The sequence below is a fragment of the Coregonus lavaretus genome (genome assembly GCF_964263955.1).
Source record: "Coregonus lavaretus genome assembly, contig: HAP1_SCAFFOLD_296, whole genome shotgun sequence".
Classification (NCBI taxonomy): Eukaryota; Metazoa; Chordata; class Actinopteri; order Salmoniformes; family Salmonidae; genus Coregonus; species Coregonus lavaretus.
In genome coordinates, this window is record NW_028156611.1 from 443,629 (window position 1) to 466,092 (window position 22,464).

The 22,464-nt window shown below is 45.6% G+C and overlaps 1 protein-coding gene across 1 annotated transcript in view; it reads right to left on the reverse strand.

The window, feature by feature from the left end:
• The window catches only part of LOC311126151 (rho guanine nucleotide exchange factor 39-like), a gene marked incomplete at its 3' end in the record, with an annotated part of 94,911 nt that overhangs the window by 4,395 nt on the left and 68,052 nt on the right, over positions 1–22,464 (reverse strand). Inside the window, exon 6 of the mRNA XM_084200168.1 lies at positions 9,993–10,121. Within this exon, the coding sequence (XP_084056294.1) occupies positions 9,993–10,121 (129 nt within the window). The remainder of the gene's footprint in view (positions 1–9,992; positions 10,122–22,464) is intronic.

Sequence of the window (22,464 nt, forward strand, 5' to 3'; positions counted from 1 at the left end):
TCTGTCTCCCATCCTTTCCATCTCTCTAACCCTCTCTGTCTCCCATCCTTTCCATCTCTCTAACCCTCTCTGTCTCCCATCCTTTCCATCTCTCTAACCCTCTCTGTCTCCCATCCTTTCCATCTCTCTCTAACCCTCTCTGTCTCCCATCCTTTCCATCTCTCTCTAACCCTCTCTGTCTCCCATCCTTTCCATCTCTCTCTAACCCTCTCTGTCTCCCATCCTTTCCATCTCTCTCTAACCCTCTCTGTCTCCCATCCTTTCCATCTCTCTAACCCTCTCTGTCTCCCATCCTTTCCATCTCTCTAACCCTCTCTGTCTCCCATCCTTTCCATCTCTCTAACCCTCTCTGTCTCCCATCCTTTCCATCTCTCTAACCCTCTCTGTCTCCCATCCTTTCCATCTCTCTCTAACCCTCTCTGTCTCCCATCCTTTCCATCTCTCTCTAACCCTCTCTGTCTCCCATCCTTTCCATCTCTCTCTAACCCTCTCTGTCTCCCATCCTTTCCATCTCTCTAACCCTCTCTGTCTCCCATCCTTTCCATCTCTCTAACCCTCTCCGTCTCCCATCCTTTCCATCTCTCTAACCCTCTCTGTCTCCCATCCTTTCCATCTCTCTCTAACCCTCTCTGTCTCCCATCCTTTCCATCTCTCCAACCCTCTCTGAGCAAGACCAGGCCTTAGGAGAGGATGGAGCTACAGGCAGACTTCCCACAGACCCAGCCTCCCTTCATCCATCTCTCCAGCCTCCCTCCATCCATCTCTCCAGCCTCCCTCCATTCATATCTCCAGCCTCCCTCCATCCATGTCTCCAGCCTCCCTCCATCCATGTCTCCAGCCTCTCTCCATCCATCCTCCCAGCCTCCCTCCATCCATCCTCCCAGCCTCCCTCCATCCATCCTCCCAGCCTCCCTCCATCCATCTCTCCAGCCTCCCTCCATCCATCTCTCCTGCCTCCCTCAATACATCTCTCCAGCCTCCCTCCATCCATCTCTCCAGCCTCCCTCCATCCATCTCTCCTGCCTCCCTCCATCCATCTCTCCTGCCTCCCTCCATCCATCTCTCCTGCCTCCCTCCATCCATCTTCTCCAGCCTCCCTCCCTCCATCCATCTCTCCTGCCTCCCTCCATTAATCCCCACCCCCCCAGGATCCCTCCCTCCAGCCAGGCTGTCTGTTGTATCGATGTCTCATTGATTCCTCTCTAGTTCGTCTCACAATCAGTCTCCTTATCTCCTGCTGGGCTACTTAATATGATCCAGGGGCTCCATCTCTCTCTCTCTCTGGCTGGCTACCACCTCATCTGTTGGGCTACTTAATATGACCCAGGGGCTCCATCTCTCCATCTCCCTCTCTGCCTGGCTACCACCTCTCACCTCTGGTTAAACACTACGTAGGAGACATCCCTGGAGAAGCAGCTAGTCTTTTCTTTTAGCCACAGTAGTAGAAGCAGAGCTGGGGAAGAAGGACCGGAGAGGAAGGAGAGGCTTTGAGGGCTGGGGGGGGGTGGTGGCGGGACGGTCAGGCAGGGCTGAGAGGCAGAGACTGGTGGTTCTCTTGATGTTAGTCAGGGAGGATTCAGGCCTTATTGAGTGAAACGAGTAGAAAGAGGCTCAGTAGAGTTGAAGGGCCCGAGAACTATGGATGGGATGAAAACATCCTCCACATCGACAGAGAGAGATGAGATATACTGCTCACTAGCTATTCAGAGCCATACTTATGTTAGCCCCACACCACCTTGGTGCTAAGTACACACACATAACAGACACACAGCCACCCCCCTACACACACACACACACAGAAGTGTCCATACACAAATGTGTGTATGTGTGCATGTACACACAGCTTCCTTTTCATGTGCCGGCCCACTAGATGAGCTACAGTCTGTAATTGGTCCGTGGGGAGACGGGCAGGGTGAGGGGAGGCACGAGGAGGAGGTCTCTCTGTTGTTCCTTCTACACGTGGACCACTCCCTCGGGAGGAGAGAAGAAGAGAGGGGAGAGGAGGAGGAGAGGAGGAGGAGAAGGAGAAGAGGAGAGGAGAAGAGGGTAGGACAGGAGGGGAGGGGAGAGGAGAAGGAGGAGGAGGAGAGGAGGAGAGGAGAAGAGAGGGGAGAGGAGGAGAGGAGGAGGAGGAGGAGGAGGAGAGGGTAGGACAGGAGGGGAGGGGAGAGGAGAGGAGAAGGCGAAGAGGAGAAGAGAAGAGAGGGGAGAGGAGGAGGAGAGGAGGAGGAGGAGAGGATCAGAGGAGAGGAGAAGAGGGTAGGACAGGAGGGGAGGGGAGAGGAGAAGGAGAAGAGCAGAGGAGAGGAGAAGAGAGGGGAGAGGAGGAGGAGAAGAGCAGAGGAGAGGAGAGGAGAGGAGGGCCACCACTCCACAAGTAGAAAGAGAAATACATAATAAAGAAAGAAAGGGGTGAATGAAAAATAGAGAAACCAAGAGAAAGGGAAGGCCCACTCACTACCAACCAATTAGGGCCAAGACTGTATCTGGTCATTTGGTCCAATTAGCTTGTTGAGGTCTCATTAAAATGTCCCTACAAAATCACAAATGTTGCATTGATTTAAGTGATACAACTCCTCTCCCTATTAAACTAGAGAGCGCGAGAGACATAGAGGGAGAGATGATGTAGAGAGTGAGAGAGAGAGAGGTAGAGATAAAGAGGTAGAGCGAGAGTGAGAAGAGATGTAGAGGTAGAGCAAGAGAGAGGAGAGAGAGGTAGAGCGAGAGAGAGGTAGAGCGAGAGAGAGGAAGAGCGAGAGAGAGGAGAGAGAGGTAGAGCGAGAGAGAGGAAGAGAGACGTAGAGTGGTAGAGAGAGAGAGGAGAGAGAGGTAACACAAACAACAAGTGCGGTTAAAATTGGAAAAAACACATTTCTTTCCACAGGGCCGTGGGGTGAGACAGGGATGCAGCTTGAGCCCCACCCTCTTCAACATATACAGCGCCTTCGGAAAGTATTCAGACCCCTTGACTTTTACCACATTTTGTTACGTTACAGACTTATTCTAAAATTGATTAAATATTTGTTTTTCCTCAGCAATCTACACACAATACCCCATAATTACAAAGCGAAAACAGGTTTGTATTTTTTTTCCGCTAACGTTTAAAAAATAAAAAACAGAAATACCTAATTTACATAAGTATTCAGACCCTTTGCTATGAGACTCGAAATTGAGATCAGGTGCATCCTGTTTCCATGAATCATCCTTGAGATGTTTCTACAACTTCAATGGAGTCCACCTGTTGTAAATTCAATTGATTGGACATGATTTGGAAAGGCACACACCTGTCTATATAAGGTCCCACAGTTGGCAGCGCATGTCAGAGCAAAAACCAATCCATGAGGTCGAAGGAATTGTCTGTAGAGCTCCGAGACAGGATTATGTCGAGGCACAGATATGGGGATGGGTACCCAAAAATTTCTGCAGCATTGAAGATCCCCAAGAACACAGTGGTCTCCATCATTCTTAAATTGAAGAAGTTTGGAACCACCAAGACTCTTCCTAGAGCTGGCCGCCCGGCCAAACTGAGCAATCGGGGGAGAAGGGCGTTGGTCAGGGATGTGACCAAGAACCCGATAGTCACTCCGACAGAGCTCCAGAGTTCCTCTGTGGCGTTGAGATGGCGCCTGAGAGGATGGCTGCCATTTTATGGACTCTAAACCAACCGTTCTATTTTGTGTGTTTTTTCGCATTGTTTGTAACTTATTTTGTACATAATGTTGCTGCTACCGTCTCTTATGACCGAAAATAGCTTCTGGACATCAGAACAGCGATTACTCACCTTGAACTGGACAAATAATTTTTATTTTATGAGTCGGACGAGAGGGATTTGCTCCAGACACCCGACAGGGTCCTCATCCCCGTCATTCGCAGTAGAAAGAAAAGGAGATATCGCGGAAGGAGATCGTGGTGCTTGGTAAGGAGCTGGCGACGAGGGGCTAATCTGCCTTTGCCATCGATACTATTGGCCAACTTACAATCGCTTGATAATAAAATGGACAGGCACAAATATCCTACCAACGGGACATAAAAAACCGTAATATCTTATGTTTCACCGAGTCGTGGCTGAACGATGTCATGAATAACATACAGCTGGCGGGTTATACAGTGGGGAAAAAAAGTATTTAGTCAGCCACCAATTGTGCAAGTTCTCCCACTTAAAAAGATGAGAGAGGCCTGTAATTTTCATCATAGGTACACGTCAACTATGACAGACAAAATGAGAAAAAAAAATCCAGAAAATCACATTGTAGGATTGTTAATGAATTTATTTGCAAATTATGGTGGAAAATAAGTATTTGGTCACCTACAAACAAGCAAGATTTCAGGCTCTCACAGACCTGTAACTTCTTCTTTAAGAGGCTCCTCTGTCCTCCACTCGTTACCTGTATTAATGGCACCTGTTTGAACACTGTATCGGTAGGATAGAATAGCCTCTGGTAAGACAAGGGGTGGCGGTCTGTGTATATTTGTAAACAACAGCTGGTGCACGATATCTAAGGAAGTCTCAACGTTTTGCTCGCCTGAGGTAGAGTATCTCAAGATGAGCTGTAGACCCACTATCTACCAAGAGAGTTTTCATCTAAATTCTTCGTAGCTGTCTATTTACCATCACAAACCGATGCTGGCACTAATACCACACTCAATGAACTGTATACGGCCATAAGCAAAAAGGAAAACGCTCATCCAGAGGCGGCGCTCCTAGTGGCCGGAGACTTTAATGCAGGGAGACTTAAATCCGTTTTACCTCATTTCTACCAGCATGTTAAATGTGCAACCACAGGGAAAGAAACTCTAGACCACCTTCACTCCACACACAGAGACGCATACAAAGCTCTCCCTCGCCCTCCATTTGGCAAATCTGACCATAACTCTATCCTCCTGATTCCTGCTTACAAGCAAAAACTAAAAGCAGGAAGCACCAGTGACTCGGTTAATAAAAAAGTGGTCAGATGAAGCAGATGCTAAGCTACAGGACTGTTTTGCTAGCACAGACTGGAACATGTTCCGCGATTCTTCAGACAGCATTGAGGAGCACACCACATCAGTCAATGGCTTCATCAATAAGTGCATCGATGACGTCGTCCCCACAGTGACTGTACGTACATACCCCAACCAGAAGCCATGGATTACAGGAAACATCCGCACTGAGCTAAAGGGTAGAGCTGCCGCTTTCAAGGAGGGGGACTCTAACCCAAGCCTACCAGACGAGCTAAATTACTTCTATGCTTGCTTCGAGGCAAGTAACACAAACATGCATGAGAGCATCAGCTGTTCCGGATGACTGTGTGATCATGCTCTCCGTAGCCGATGTGAGTGAGACCTTTAAACAGGTCAACATTCACAAGGCCGCAGGGCCAGACGGATTACCAGAACGTGTACTCCGAGCATGCACTGACCAACTGGCAAGTGTCTTCACTGACATTTTCAACCTCTCCCTGTCTGAGTCTGTAATACCAACATGTTTCAAGCAGACCACCATAGTCCCTGTGCCCAAGAACACTAAGGTAACCTGCCTAAATGACTACCGACCTGTAGAACTGACGTCTGTAGCCATGAAGTGCTTTGAAAGGCTGGTCATGGCTCACATCAACACCATTATCCCAGAAACCCTAGACCCACTCCAATTTGCATATCGCCCAACACATCCACAGATGATGCAATCTCTATTGCGCTCCTCACTGCCCTTTCACACCTGGACAAAAGGAACACCCTATGTGAGAATGCTATTCATTGACTACAGCTCAGCGTTAAACACTATAGTGCCCTCAAAGCTCATCACTAAGCTAAGGACCCTGGGACTAAACACCTCCCTCTGCAACTGTATCCGGACTTCATGACGGGCCGTCCCCAGGTGGTAAGGGTAGGTAACAACACATCTGCCACGCTGATCCTCAACACGTGAGCCCTTCAGGGGTGCGTGCTCAGTCCCCCCCTGTACTACTTGTTCACTCATTACTGCATGGCCAGGCACGACTCCAACACCATCATTAAGTTTGCTGATGACACAACAGTGGTAGGCCTGATCACCGACAACGACGAGACAGCCTATAGGGAGGAGATCAGAGGCCTAGCAGTGTGGTGCCAGGACAACAACCTCTCCCTCAATGTGAGCAAGACAAAAGGAGCTGATCGTGGACTACAGGAAAAGGAGGGCCGAACACGCCCCCCATTCTCATCGATGGGGCTGTAGTGGAGCGGATCAAGAGTTTCAAGTTCCTTGGTGTCCACATCACCAACAAACTAACATGGTCCAAACACACCAAGACAGTCGTGAAGAGGGCACGACAAAACCTATTCCCTCTCAGCAGACTGAAAAGATTTGGCATGGGTCCTCAGATCCTCAAAAGGTTATACAGCAGCACCATCGAGAGCATCCTGACTGGTTGCATCACCGCCTGGTATGGCAACTGCTCGGCCTCCGACCGCACAGAGGGTAGTGAGTAAGGTCCAGTACATCACTGGGGCCAAGCTTCCTGCCATCCAGGACCTCTATACCAGGCGGTGTCAGAGGAAGGCCCTAAAAATTGTCAGACTCCAGCCACCCTAGTCATAGACTGTTCTCTCTGATACCGCACGGCAAGCGGTACCGGAGCGCCAAATCTAGGTCCAAGAGGCTTCTAAACAGCTTCTACCCCCAAGCCATAAGACTCCTGAACATCTAATCAAATGGCTACCCAGACTATTTGCATTGCCCCCCCCCACCCCTCTTTTACACTGCTACTACTCTGTTAATTATCTATGCATAGTCACTTTAATAACTCTACCTACATGTACATATTACCCCAATTACCTCAACTAACCGGTGCCCCCGCACATTGACTCGGTACCGGTACCCCCTGTATATAGCTTCGCTATTGTTATTTTTACTGCTGCTCTTTAATTATTTGTTACTTTTATTTCGTATTATTTTATACTGTATTTTTTTGTGATTTTGATATTTTTTCTTAAAACGGCATTGTTGGTTAAGGGCTTGTAAGTAAGCATTTCACTGTAAGGTCTACACCTGTTGTATTCGGCGCATGTGACAAATACAATTTGGTTTGATTTGATTTGAGATGGGAGAACCTTCCAGAAGGACAACCATCTCTGCAGCACTCCACCAATCAGGCCTTTATGGTAGAGTGTCCAGACGGAAGCCACTCCTCAGTAAAAGGCACATGACAGCCGCTTGGAGTTTGCCAAAAGGCACCTAAAGACTCTCAGATCTTGAGAAACAAGATTCTCTGGTCTGATGAAACCAAGATTGAACTATTTGGCCTGAATGCCAAGTGTCACGTCTGGAAGAAACCTGGCACCACCCTACGGTGAAGCATGGTGGTGGCAGCATCATGCTGTGGGGATGTTTTTCAGCTGCAGGGACTGGAGACTAGTCAGGATCGAGGGAAAGATGAACGGAGCAATGTACAGAGAGATCCTTGATGAAAACCTTCTCCATAGCACTCAGGACCTCAGACTGGGGAGAAGTTTCACCTTCCAACAGGACAACAACCCTAAGCACACAGCCAAGACAACGCAGGAGTAGCTTCGGGACAAGTCTCTGAACGTCCTTGAGTGGCCCAGCCAGAGCCCAGACTTGAACCTGATCGATCATCTCTGGAGAGACCTGAAAATAGCTGTGCAGCAACGCTCCCCATCCAACTTGACAGAGGTTGAAAGGATCTGCAGAGAAGAATGGGAGAAACTCCCCAAATACAGGTGTGCCAAGCTTGTAGCTTCATACCCAGGAAGACTCGAGGCTGTAATCGCTGCCAAAGGTGCTTCAACAAAGTACTGAGTAAAGGGTCTGAATACTTATGTGAATGTAATATTTCATTTCTAAAAATCTGTTTTTGCTTTGTCATTATGGGGTATTGTGTGTAGATTGATGAGGGAAAAAACTATTTAATCAATTTCAGAATAAGGCTGTAACGTACAAAAATGTGGAAAAAGTCAAGGGGTCTGAATACTTTCCGAATGCACTGTATATCAACAAATTGGCGAGGTCATTAGAACAGTCTGCAGCACCCGGCAACAACCTACTAGAATCTGAAATCAAATGTCTACTGTTTGCTGATGATCTGGTGCTTCTGTCCCCAACCAAGGAGGGCCTACAGCAGCACCTAGATCTTCTGCACAGATTCTGTCAGATCTGGGCCCTGACAAAAAGAATGGTGTTCCAAAAAAGGTCCAGTTGCCAGGACCACAAATACAAATTCCATCTAGACACCGTTGCCCTAGAGCACACAAAAAACTATACATACCTTGGCCTAAACATCAGCACCCCAGGTAACTTCCACAAAGCTGTGAACGATCTGAGAGACAAGGCAAGAAGGGCCTTCTACACCATCAAAAGGAGCATCAAATTTGACATCCCAATTAGGATCTGGCAAAAAATACTTTAACCAGTTATAGAACCCATTGCCCTTTATGGTTGTGAGGTCTGGGGTCCGCTCACCAACCAAGAATTCACAAAATGGGACAAACACCAAATTGAGACTCTGCATGCAGAATTCTGCTAAAATATCCTCAGTGCACAATGTAAAACACCAAATAATGCATGCAGAGCAGAATTAGGCCGATACCCACTAATTATCCAAATCCAGAAAAGAGCCGTTAAATTCTACAACCACCTAAAACGATGTGATTCCCAAACCTTCCATAACAAAGCCATCAACTACAGAGAGATGAACATAGAGAAGAGTCCCCTAAGCAAGCTGGTCCTGGGGCAAAGTTCACAAACACAAACAGACCCCACAGAGCCCCAGGACAGCAACACAATTAGACCCAACCAAATCATGAGAAAACAAAAAGATAATTAATAATAATAATAATATGCCATTTAGCAGACGCTTTTATCCAAAGCGACTTACAGTCATGCGTGCATACATTTTTTTTGTGTATGGGTGGTCCCGGGGATCGAACCCACTACCCTGGCGTCACAAGCGCCGTGCTCTTGACACATTGGAAAGAACAAACAAAAAAACAGAGCAAACTAGAATGCTATTTGGCCCTAAACAGAGAGTACACAGTGGCAGAATACCTGACCACTGTGACTGACCCAAACTTAAGGAAAGCTTTGACTATGTACAGACTCAGTGAGCATAGCCTTGCTATTGAGAAAGGCCGCCGTAGGCAGACCTGGCTCTCAAGAGAAGACAGGCTATGTGCACACTGCCCACAAATTGTGGTGGAAACTGAGCTGCACTTCCTAACCTCCTGCCAAATGTATGACCATATTAGAGACACATATTTCCCTCAGATTACACAGACCCACAAATAATTTGAAAACAAATCCAATTTTGATAAATTTCCATATCTATTGGGTGAAAAACCACAGTGTGCCATCACAGCTGCAAGATTTGTGACCTGTTGCCACAAGAAAAGGGCAACCAGTGAAGAACAAACACCATTGTAAATACAACCCATATTTATGTTTATATATTTTCCCTTTTGTACTTTAACTATTTGCACATTATTACAACACTGTATATATACATAATATGACATTTGAAATGTCTTTATTCTTTTGGAACTTCTGAGTGTAATGTTTACTGTTAATATTTATTGTTTATTTCACTTTTGTTTACTATCTACTTCACTTGCTTTGGCAATGTTAACATACGTTTCCCATGCCAATAAAGCCCCTTAAATTGAAATTGAAAGAGAGAGAGGTAGAGAAAGTCAGGGAGAGATAGAGAGGAGGAATGTGATCAGAAGCAGAACCAACCTGGACCTACCACCTTGGTCTCTCTCCTTCAGCAGTTTAGAAACAGAACCAGAACCAACCTGGAGCCACCACCTTGGTCTCTCTCCTTCAGCAGTTTAGAACCAGAACCAACCTGGAGCCACCACCTTGGTCTCTCTCCTTCAGCAGTTTAGAAACAGAACCAGAACCAACCTGGAGCCACCACCTTGGTCTCTCTCCTTCAGCAGTTTAGAACCAGAACCAACCTGGAGCCACCACCTTGGTCTCTCTCCTTCAGCAGTTTAGAACCAGAACCAGAACCAACCTGGAGCCACCACCTTGGTCTTTCTCCCCTTCAGCAGTTTCTGCACCCGCCGCAGCTGCAGGTGGTTGTCATGGCTGCGGGCGTTGTCCTGGATACGCTGGGATACCTCAGAGACCGCCTTCACCGACCCTAAAGCATCATGGGTAGGACAGATGAGGGTTAGCTGCCAGAATGGATGACTGAAACGCCCCAGACTGCCCCCCCATAAGTAGCTACAGTGCCTTCAGAAAGTATTCATACCCCTTGACTTGTTCCACATTTTATTTTTTTTATTTTTTTATTTCACCTTTATTTAACCAGGTAAACCAGTTGAGAACAAGTTCTCATTTACAACTGCGACCTGGCCAAGATAAAGCAAAGCAGTGCGATAAAAAACAACAACACAGAGTTACATATGGGGTAAAACAAAACAAAGTCAAAAATACAGAAACAGAAATACATATATATACAGTGTGTGCAAATTTAGCAAGTTATGGAGGTAAGGCAATAAAATAGGCTATAGTGCAAAATAATTACAATTTAGTATTAACACTGGAATGATGTGCAAGAGATGATGTGCAAATAGAGATACTGGGGTACAAATGAGCAAAATAAATAACAATATAGGGATGAGGTAGTTGGGCGGGCTAATTTCAGATGGGCTGTGTACAGGTGCAGTGATCGGTAAGGTGCTCTGACAACTGATGCTTAAAGTTAGTGAGGGAGATAAGTGTCTCCAGCTTCAGAGATTTTTGCAATTTGTTCCAGTCATTGGCAGCAGAGAACTGGAAGGAATTGCGGCCAAAGGAGGTGTTGGCTTTGGGGATGACCAGTGAGATATACCCGCTGGAGCGCAGACTACGGGTGGGTGTTGCTATGGTGACCAATGAGCTAAGATAAGGCGGGGATTTGCCTAGCAGTGATTTATAGATGGCCTGGAGCCAGTGGGTTTGGCGACGAATATGTAGTGAGGACCAGCCAACAAGAGCGTACAGGTCACAGTGGTGGGTATTATATGGGGCTTTGGAGACAAAACGGATGGCACTGTGATAGACAACATCCAATTTGCTGAGTAGAGTGTTGGAGGCTATTTTGTAAATGACATCGCCGAAGTCAAGGATCGGTAGGATAGTCAGTTTTACGAGGGCATGTTTGGCAGCATGAGTGAAGGAGGCTTTGTTGCGAAATAGGAAACCGATTCTAGATTTAACTTTGGATTGGAGATTCTTAATGTGAGTCTGGAAGGAGAGTTTACAGTCTAACCAGACACCTAGATATTTGTAGTTGTCCACGTACTCTAGGTCAGACCCGTCTAGAGTAGTGATTCTAGTCGGGTGGGCGGGTGCAAGCAGCGTTCGGTTGAAGAGCATGCATTTAGTTTTACTAGTGTTTAAGAGCAGTTGGAGGCTACTGAAGGAGTGTTGTATGGAATTGAAGCTCGTTTGGAGGTTTGTTAACACAGTGTCCAATGAAGGGCCAGATGTATACAAAATGGTGTCGTCTGCGTAGAGGTGGATCTGAGAGTCACCATCAGCAAGAGCGACGTCATTGATATACACAGAGAAAAGAGTTGGCCCAAGAATTGAACCCTGTGGCACCCCCATAGAGACTGCCATAGGTCCAGACAACAGGCCCTCCGATTTGACACATTGAACTCTATCTGAGAAGTAGTTGGTGAACCAGGCGAGGCAGTCATTTGAGAAACCAAGGCTATTTAGTCTGCCAATAAGAATGCGGTGGTTGACAGAGTCGAAAGCCTTGGCCAGGTCAATGAAAACGGCTGCACAGTACTGTCTATTATCGATCGCGGTTATAATATCGTTTAGGACCTTGAGCGTGGCTGAAGTGCACCCATGACCAGCTCGGAAACCGGATTGCATAGCGGAGAAGGTACGGTGGGATTCGAAATGGTCGGTGATCTGTTTGTTGACTTGGCTTTCAAAAACTTTTGAAAGGCAGGGCAGGATGGATATGGGTCTGTAACAGTTTGGATCTAGAGTGTCACCCCCTTTGAAGAGGGGGATGACCGCGGCAGCTTTCCAATCTCTGGGGATCTCAGACGTTACGAAAGAGAGGTTGAACAGGCTAGTAATAGGGGTTGCGACAATTTCGGCGGCTAGTTTTAGAAAGAAAGGGTCCAGATTGTCTAGCCCAGATGATTTGTAGGGGTCCAGATTTTGCAGCTCTTTTAGAACATCAGCTGTCTGGATTTGTGTGAAGGAGAAGCGGGGGGGGCATGGGTAAGTTGCAGCGGAGGGTGCAGAGCTGGTGGCCGGGGTAGTGGTAGCCAGGTGGAAAGCATGGCCAGCCGTAGCAAAATGCTTGTTGAAATTCTCGATTATTGTAGATTTATCGGTGGTGATAGTGTTTCCTAGCCTCAGTGCAGTGGGCAGCTGGGAGGAAGTGCTCTTATTTTCCATGGACTTTACAGTGTCCCAAAACTTTTTGGAGTTAGTGCTACAGGATGCAAATTTCTGTTTGAAAAAGTTAGCCTTTGCTTTCCTAACTGCTTGTGTATATTGGTTCCTAACTTCCCTGAAAAGTTGCATATCGCGGGGGCTATTTGATGCTAATGCAGTACGCCACAGGATGTTTTTGTGCTGGTCAAGGGCAGTCAAGTCTGAGGAGAACCAGGGGCTATATCTGTTCTTAGTTCTGTATTTCTTGAATGGGGCATGTCTATTTAAGATTGAGTCGTGTTACAGCCTGAATTCAACACAGATTGTACTACACACAATACCCCATGATGAAAACATGTTTTTAAGAAATTGTTGCAAATGTATTGAAAATGAAATACAGAAATCTCATTTACGTAAGTGTTCACACCACTCAGTCAATACTTTGTAGAAGCACCTTTGGCAGCGATTACAGCTGTGAGTCTTTCTGGGTAAGTCTCTAAGCGCTTTCCACACCTGAATTGTGCAACATTTGTCTACAATTTGTTTTCAAAAATTCTTCAAGCTCTAATTGGTTGTTAATCATTGCTAGACAACCATCTTCAGGTCTTGCCATATATTTTCAAGTAGATTTAAGTCAAAACTGTAACTAGACGACTCAGGAATATTCTTCTTCTACTTCAGTGCAGATTTGGCCTTGGGTTTTAGGTCACTGTCCTGCCTTGGGTTTTAGGTTATTGTCCTGCCTTGGGTTTTAGGTCACTGTCCTGCCTTGGGTTTTAGGTCACTGTCCTGCCTTGGGTTTTAGGTCACTGTCCTGCCTTGGGTTTTAGGTTATTGTCCTGCCTTGGGTTTTAGGTCACTGTCCTGCCTTGGGTTTCAGGTCACTGTCCTGCCTTGGGTTTCAGGTCACTGTCCTGCCTTGGGTTTCAGGTTACTGTCCTGCCTTGGGTTTCAGGTCACTGTCCTGCCTTGGGTTTCAGGTTATTGTCCTGCCTTGGGTTTCAGGTTATTGTCCTGCCTTGGGTTTCAGGTCACTGTCCTGCCTTGGGTTTCAGGTTATTGTCCTGCCTTGGGTTTCAGGTTACTGTCCTGCCTTGGGTTTCAGGTTACTGTCCTGCCTTGGGTTTCAGGTTACTGTCCTGCCTTGGGTTTCAGGTCACTGTCCTGCCTTGGGTTTCAGGTCACTGTCCTGCCTTGGGTTTCAGGTTATTGTCCTGCCTTGGGTTTCAGGTCACTGTCCTGCCTTGGGTTTTAGGTCACTGTCCTGCCTTGGGTTTCAGGTTATTGTCCTGCCTTGGGTTTCAGGTTACTGTCCTGCCTTGGGTTTCAGGTTACTGTCCTGCCTTGGGTTTTAGGTTACTGTCCTGCCTTGGGTTTTAGGTTATTGTCCTGCCTTGGGTTTTAGGTCACTGTCCTGCTGAAAGGTGAATTCATCTCCCAGTGTCTGGTGGAAAGCAGACTGACCCAGGTTTTCCTCTAGGATTTTGCCTGTGCTTAGCGCCATTCAGTTTCTTTTTTATCCTGAAAACCTCTAACGATTACAAGCATACCCATAACATGATGCAGCCACCACTATGCTTGAAAATATGGAGAGCGGTACTCAGCAATGTGTTGTATTGGATTTGCCCCAAACATAACATTTTGTATTCAGGACAAAAAGTGAATTGCTTTGCCACATTTTTTTCTCAGTATTACTTCAGTGCCTTGTTGCAAACAAGATGCATGTTTAGGAATATTTTTTATTCAGGCTTCCTTATTTTCACTCTGTCAATTAGGTTAGTATTGTGGAGTAACTACAATGTTGTTGATCCATCCTCAATTTTGTCCTATCACACCCATTCAACTCTGTAACTGCTTTGAAGTCACCATTGGCTTCATGGTGAAATCCCTGAGCAGTTTCTTCCTCCCCAGCAACTCAGTTGGGAAGGACACCTGTATCTTTGTAGTGACTGGGTGTATTGATACACCATCCAAAGTGTAATTAATAACGTCACCATGCTCAAACGGATATTAAATGTCAGCTTTTTTCATTTTTACCCATCTACCAATAGGTGCCCTTGTTTGAGATGCATTGGAAAAGCTCCCTGGTCTTTGTGGTTGAATCTTACAGATAATTGTATGTGTGGGGGTACAGAGATGAGGTAGTCATTCAAAAAATCATGTTAAACACTATTATTGTACACAGACTGAGTCAATGCAACTTATTATGTGACTTGTTAAGCACATTTTTACTCCTGAACTTATTTAGGCTTGCCATAACAAAGGGGTTGAATACTTATTGACTCAAGACATTTCAGCTTTTCATTATATATTCAATTGTAAAACTTTTGAAAACAAAAACAATTCCAATTTGACATTATGGGGTATTGTGGGTAGACCAGTGACCAAAAATCTCAATTTAATCAATTTTAAATTCAGGCTGTTCTCAACTAAATGTGGAAAAAGTAAAGGTGTATGAATACATTCTTAAGGGACTGTAAATACCATACACCCATCAACTGATTTATGGTCAGTTGTGGTCCTCTGTAGCTCAATTGGTAGAGCATGGCGCTTGTAACGCCAGGGTAGTGGGTTCGATCCCCGGGACCACCCATACGTAAACATTTATGCACACATGACGGCAAGTCGCTTTGGATAAAAAGCGTCTGCTAAATGTCATGCTAATATAGACCAGATTGATTTATATAGACCAGATTGATTTATATAGACCAGATTGATTTATATAGACCAGATTGATTTATATAGACCAGATTGATTTATATAGACCAGATTGATTTATATAGACCAGATTGATTTATATAGACCAGATTGATTTATATAGACCAGATTGATTTATATAGACCAGATTGATTTATATAGACCAGATTGATTTATATAGACCAGATTGATTTATATAGACCAGATTGATTTAGGGTGTGGCCAGACACATAATTAGAGTGCTTCTGCTCTGTGCCATGGACACACACACACACACACACACACACACACACACAGAGACAGACACACACACAGAGAGACAGACACAGACACACACACACACACACACACACACACACACACAGACAGACACAGACACACAGAGACAGACACACAGACACACACACACAGAGAGACACACACACAGAGACAGACACATACAGAGACAGACACACAGACACACAGAGACAGACACACACACACAGAGACAGACACACACACACACACACACACACACAGAGACAGACACACACACACACACACACACACAGACACACACACACAGAGAGACAGACACACAGACACAGAACCCCCCTCCCCTCCTTATTGACCTTAACAGAACACCCCTCCCCTCCTTATTGACCTTAACAGAACACCCCTCCCCTCCTTATTGACCTTAACAGAACACCCCTCCCCTCCTTATTGACCTTAACAGAACACCCCTCCCCTCCTTATTGACCTTAACAGAACACCCACTTCCTTCACAAAATATTCCTGGTGGTACCGTCTTGTATAACTTGTGTGTGGTTTGGTAGCCTTGGTCGTTGGGTTTACAGCGAAGGGTTAGGGTTAGCCAACAAGCTCTGAGAAACTGAAGCCCGAAAAACAAAGCAGGCGAATCAACTACATCATCAACTAGATTCAGCCGGGGGCAGATTTTCTCTCGAGCTGGTGGCCGGAGGCCGGAACATAATTACAAAGAATTTGTAGACTGACAATCGACGGCAAGAAGCACAGACAGATATAATATTTCACTAAAACAATCATTTCAAAACCTTGCTTACACTTCTATATGATCACATACAGGGGGCAGGCATCATGCACCCCCAAAATCTGAGGGGTACAAAGTACGTGTGGATGGCTGATGGGCGGTCCAGAGGGGGGCTAGGCCCCCGGTCCTGAAGTTGAAGAATTTTGCATTTTTCAAACACCTGAAAGAGCTTTTTCCTACAATCTAGAGCCATAATTATTATGCCTAATTCTATGTAAAAAAATCAATATGTCCATTTTTCTGCATATCTAAGCATACTGTACCTCTTGAGCTGTCCTCCTGACTGGTGTTGTTTTTAATGGAAGAAACTAAATATGCTTCTCTGCATCTCTGCTAAAATCTTGGGTAGACGATTGAAAAGAATGTGAGTCTTATTCAGTACATTTAGTTATTGCTTGCTTTTCTAAAGTCTACCAACCTTGCCAGCAGGCAATGCCAGCGAAGGTAGTTAGATAAGGTAGTTACTCTACAGTGCCTTGTGAAACTATTCACCCCCCTTGGCGTTTTTCCTATTTTGTTACCTTACAACCTGGAATTAAAATAGATTTTTTTGGGGGGGGGGGTTTGTATCATTTGATTTACACAACATGCCTACCACTTTGAAGATGCAAAATATTTTTTCTTGTGAAACAAACAAGAAATAAGACAAAAAAACAGAAAACTTGAGCGTGCATAACTATTCACCCCCCCCACCCCAAAGTCAATACTTTGTAGAGCCACCTTTTGCAGCAATTACAGCTGCAAGTCTCTTGGGGTATGTCTCTATAAGCTTGGCACATCTAGCCACTGGGATTTTTGCCCATTCTTCAAGGCAAAACTGCTCCAGCTCTTTCAAGTTGGATGGGTTCCGCTGGTGTACAGCAATCTTTAAGTCATACCACAGATTCTCAATTGGATTGAGGTCTGGGCTTTGACTAGGCCATTCCAAGATATTTAGATGTTTCCCCTTAAACCACTCAGGTGTTGCTTTAGCAGTATGCTTAGGGTCATTGTCCTGCTGGAAGGTGAACCTCCATCCCCGTCTCAAATCTCTGGAAGACTGAAACAGGTTTCCCTCAAGAATATTCCTGTATTTAGCGCCATCCATCATTCCTTCAATTCTGACCAGTTTCCCAGTCCCTGCCGATTAAAAACATCCCAACAGCATGATGCTGCCACCACCATGTTTCACTGTGGGGATGGTGTTCTCGGGGTGATGAGAGGTGTTGAGTTTGCGCCAGACATAGCGTTTTCCTTGATGGCCAAAAAGCTTAATGTTAGTCTCATCTGACCAGAGTACCTTCTTCCATATGTTTGGGGAGTCTCCCACATGACTTTTGGCGAACACCAAACCGGTTTGCTTATTTTTTCTTTAAGCAATGGCTTTTTTCTGGCCTCTCTTCCGTAAAGCCAAGCTCTCTGTAGTGTACGGCTTAAAGTGGTCCTATGGACAGATACTCCAATCTCCGCTGTGGAGCTTTGCAGCTCCTTCAGGGTTATCTTTTGTCTCTTTGTTGCCTCTCTGATTAATGCCCTCCTTGCCTGGTCCGTGAGTTTTGGTGGGCAGCCCTCTCTTGGCAGGTTTGTTGTGGTGCCATATTCTTTAAATTTTTTAATAATGGATTTAATGGTGCTCCGTGGGATGTTCAAAGTTTCAGGTATTTTTTTTATAACCCAACCCTGATCTGTACTTCTCCACAACTTTGTCCCTGACCTGTTTGGAGAACTCATTGGTCTTCATGGTGCCGCTTGCTTGGTGGTGCCCCTTGCTTAGTGGTGTTGGAGGCTCTGGGGCCTTTCAGAACAGGTGTATATATACTGAGATCATGTGACAGATCACGTGACACTTAAATAAAGTCCACCTGTGTGCAATCTAACTAATTATGTGACTTCTGAAGGTAATTGGTTGCACCAGATCTTATCTACAGGCTTCATAGCAAAGGGGGTGAATACATATGCATGCACAACTTTTCCGTTATTTAATGTTTTAGAATTTTTTGAAACAAGTTCTTTTTTTCATTTCACTTCACCAATTTGGACTATTTTGTGTATGTCCATTACATGAAATCCAAATAAAAATAAAATTTTAATTACAGGTTGTAATGCAACAAAATAGGAAAAACGCCAAAGGGGGTGAATACTTTTGCAAGGCACTGTAACTTGATTGATAGCCTGAAATGGCTTCTTGGTAAGTTATGGGGTTGGGAGATTGGGAACCTATCTGTGTTAGCTAAAGCCAACATAGAATTGCTAGGTGGCTAATAGTATTACAGAGAAACTGTCCCGTTCCCCATATGGGCATGACGCCTCTGATCACATATATCTCTCTATTTATACATGGGAATACTTTGGAACAAAACTGATTTGCTGGCGTTTTTTTACAGTATTTTATGCCCCCCCCCCCCCCAAAAAAAAAATGGCGTGTGAAAATTTAAGGGCCAAATAAATTCACCTGCGGGCCAAATTCAGGCCGCGGCCCACCAGTTGGGGAACCCTGAACTGCACAGTATGCAAGGCAGATCTACCCAATTATAGTGATGTAGTCCCAGCTAATAATAATTGCAGTAGACGTCTACATCCTTAACACGTCCAAAATAACATCCAACAAACAGACAAATGGAGTCTAATTTCAAACCCAACTTTTTGCTTCTTGTTTTTTAAAGTCGCGTTGCAACAACAGTCAGTCTACTTCCCAAACGGCACCCTATTCCCTACATAGTGCACTACTTTAGACCAGAGCCCCAGTCAAAAGTAGTGCACTATGTAGTGAACAGGGTGCCATTTGGGGTGCAACCACAAGTGTATGAACACGATGATGCTCGAGCCTCGAGGCAGTTTCCTCTTTTTCTCTAAAATAGATCAAATAATCCCGTCCTAATTGGGGCGCTTATCTTCACAACATTACAAACCAAAGACCAAATAAAGCATCTGGGTTGGAGAGAGGCCGAGAGGCAGTTTCTTTGGTTTCTGAATATTCTTCATTATTTGTCTTATTGCCTCTTAATAAAAACAACTTGATAATTTCAGCGCTGTTGCCTCAGATCAGTTCAGTTGTGGATGCGTCCCAAATGGCACCCTATTCCCTATATAGTGCACTACTTTAGACCAGAGAATGGCACCCTATTCCCTATGTAGTGCACTACTTTAGACCAGAGAATGGCACCCTATTCCCTATGTAGTGCACTACTTTAGACCAGAGAATGGCACCCTATTCCCTATATAGTGCACTACTTTAGACCAGAGAATGGCACCCTATTCCCTATGTAGTGCACTACTTTAGACCAGAGAATGGCACCCTATTCCCTATGTAGTGCACTACTTTAGACCAGAGAATGGCACCCTATTCCCTATATAGTGCACTACTTTAGACCAGAGAATGACACCTTATTCCCTATATAGTGCACTACTTTAGACCAGAGAATGGCACCCTATTCCCTATGTAGTGCACTACTTTAGACCAGAGAATGGCACCCTATTCCCTATGTAGTGCACTACTTTAGACCAGAGAATGGCACCCTATTCCCTATGTAGTGCACTACTTTAGACCAGGGCCCATATGCGTACCATTTCAGATGCAGCCTTCACATTAACAATACAAACATAAACCCAATACTCATTCTGAGAATACGCTTCACTCCACGTTTTTATTAACATGTCATTATTTAATTGATCAACTATGTTTAAATAGTACGCAGTTAAAAGGGTGCTTCATGACGTTAACTTCTTCAAATGAATATTTTGACAGGGTTGGAGTGTTTTTTAAAGGGGGTGCGTTGTGTCGAGTGGTTCGTGGCGGGTTGGTGGTTCGGGGGCGAGCATATTAAGAGTGCAGTGTGAGGTCACATTAACACACACACACCAGCGGCTGATGAAAACTCTTGAAGTACGGCAATTACAACCATTCTAACCAACGCTGTTGGTACTTCAAGAGTTAAGATCAGCCGCTGGTGTGTGTGTGTGTGTGTGTGTGTGTCTATGTGTGTGTCTATGTGTGTGTGTGTGTGTGTGTGTGTCTCTATGTGTGTGTGTGTGTGTGTGTGTGTGTGTGTGTGTGTGTGTGTGTGTGTCTCTATGTGTGTCTATGTGTGTGTGTGTGTGTGTCTATGTGTGTGTGTGTGTGTCTATGTGTGTGTGTGTGTGTCTATGTGTGTGTGTGTCTATGTGTGTGTGTGTGTGTGTGTGTGTGTGTGTGTGTGTGTGTGTGTGTGTGTGTGTGTGTGTCTATGTGTGTGTCTATGTGTGTGTGTTGTGTGTGTGTGTGTGTGTGTGTGTGTGTGTGTGTGTGTGTGTGTGTGTGTGTGTGTGTGTGTGTGTGTGTGTGTGTGTGTGTGTGTGTGTGTGTGTGTGTGTGTGTGTGTGTGTGTGTGTGTGTGTGTGTGTGTGTGTGTCTATGTGTGTGTGTGTGTGTGTGTGTGTGTGTGTGTGTGTGTCTATGTGTGTGTGTGTGTGTGTGTGTGTGTCTATGTGTGTGTCTATGTGTGTGTGTGTGTGTTAATGTGAGAAAGACAAACAAAACAACAAGAGGAGAATAGAAAACAGAAAACAACAAAGCCTCCCGAGTCTCTCAGCTAGTCAGCTTCCTAATCAGATACAATGTGATCTGTCTGGTGCTATTTCTAAATAATTCCCTTTACAATACAACCAGGCTAACAAAACTTAGCTTTTCTTCCTTTCCTCATAAAAAGCTGAAGAGTTTTAAAAAAGCAGCGCTAATGAGGGCGAGGAAGAGGAGAGGAGAGAAGAGAGGGATGGAGGAGAGGAGAGAGAGATGGAGGAGAGGAGAGAGAGAGCATTCAGAGATGTACCTTCATCTTACCAGTGAGTTTCATTTGTAAGCAAAAGCAGCACGCAGCCAATGAAGATTTTAATTGATACCCATAAATAATTCCTTGTGTACATTTGCGCTTAAGTCGGATTCGCTGTTTATTTGAGGATTGGAATTAGTCATTATCGGGGTGGTGTGCTTCTCTCTGTTGATGTTGGAGATGAGATGAAGATTTTATATATTAATATATCGCTCCGCTTAATATCCTCAGATCTGGTCCCCATTAATTACGTCAAAATAGACATTGAGAATTTAGACTAATGTTGAGCTTTACCACAGTGCTTTCATCCTATCCTCCCAGAACATCCAGGACTGAGCCCACTGCTATATCCTCCCAGAACATCCAGGACTGAGTCCACTGCTATATCCTCCCAGAACATCCAGGACTGAGCCCACTGCTATATCCTCCCAGAACATCCAGGACTGAGTCCACTGCTATATCCTCCCAGAACATCCTGGACTGAGCCCACTGCTATATCCTCCCAGAACATCCTGGACTGAGCCCACTGCTATATCCTCCCAGAACATCCTGTACTGAGCCCACTGCTATATCCTCCCAGAACATCCTGTACTGAGCCCACTGCTATATCCTCCCAGAACATCCTGTACTGAGCCCACTGCTATATCCTCCCATAACATCCTGTACTGAGCCCACTGCTATATCCTCCCAGAACATCCTGGACTGAGCCCACTGCTATATACACCCAGAACATCATGGACTGAGCCCACTGCTATATCCTCCCAGAACATCCTGTACTGAGCCCACTGCTATATCCTCCCAGAATATCCTGGACTGAGCCCACTGCTATATCCTCCCAGAACATCATGGACTGAGCCCACTGCTATATCCTCCCAGAACATCCTGGACTGAGCCCACTGCTATATCCTCCCAGAACATCCTGGACTGAGCAAACTGTTATATCCTCCCAGAACATCCTGGACTGAGCCCACTGCTATATCCTCCCAGAACATCCTGGACTGAGCCCACTGCTATAACCTCCCAGAACATCATGGACTGAGCCACTGCTATATCCTCCCAGAATATCCTGGACTGAGCCCACTGCTATATCCTCCAAGAACATCATGGACTGAGCCCACTGCAATATCCTCCCAGAACATCCTGGACTGAGCCCACTGCTATATCCTCCCATAACATCCTGGACTGAGCCCACTGCTATAACCTCCCAGAACATCATGGACTGAGCCCACTGCTATATCCTCCCAGAACATCCTGTACTGAGCCCACTGCTATATCCTCCCAGAACATCCTGTACTGAGCCCACTGCTATATCCTCCCATAACATCCTGTCCTCAGCCCACTGCTATATCCTCCTCCCAGAACATCCTGTACTGAGCCCACTGCTATATCCTCCCAGAACATCCTGGACTGAGCCCACTGCTATATCCTCCCAGAACATCCTGGACTGAGCCCACTGCTATATCCTCCCAGAACATCCTGGACTGAGCCCACACCTATATCCTCCCAGAACATCCTGGACTGAGCCCACAGCTATATCCTCCCAGAACATCCTGTACTGAGCC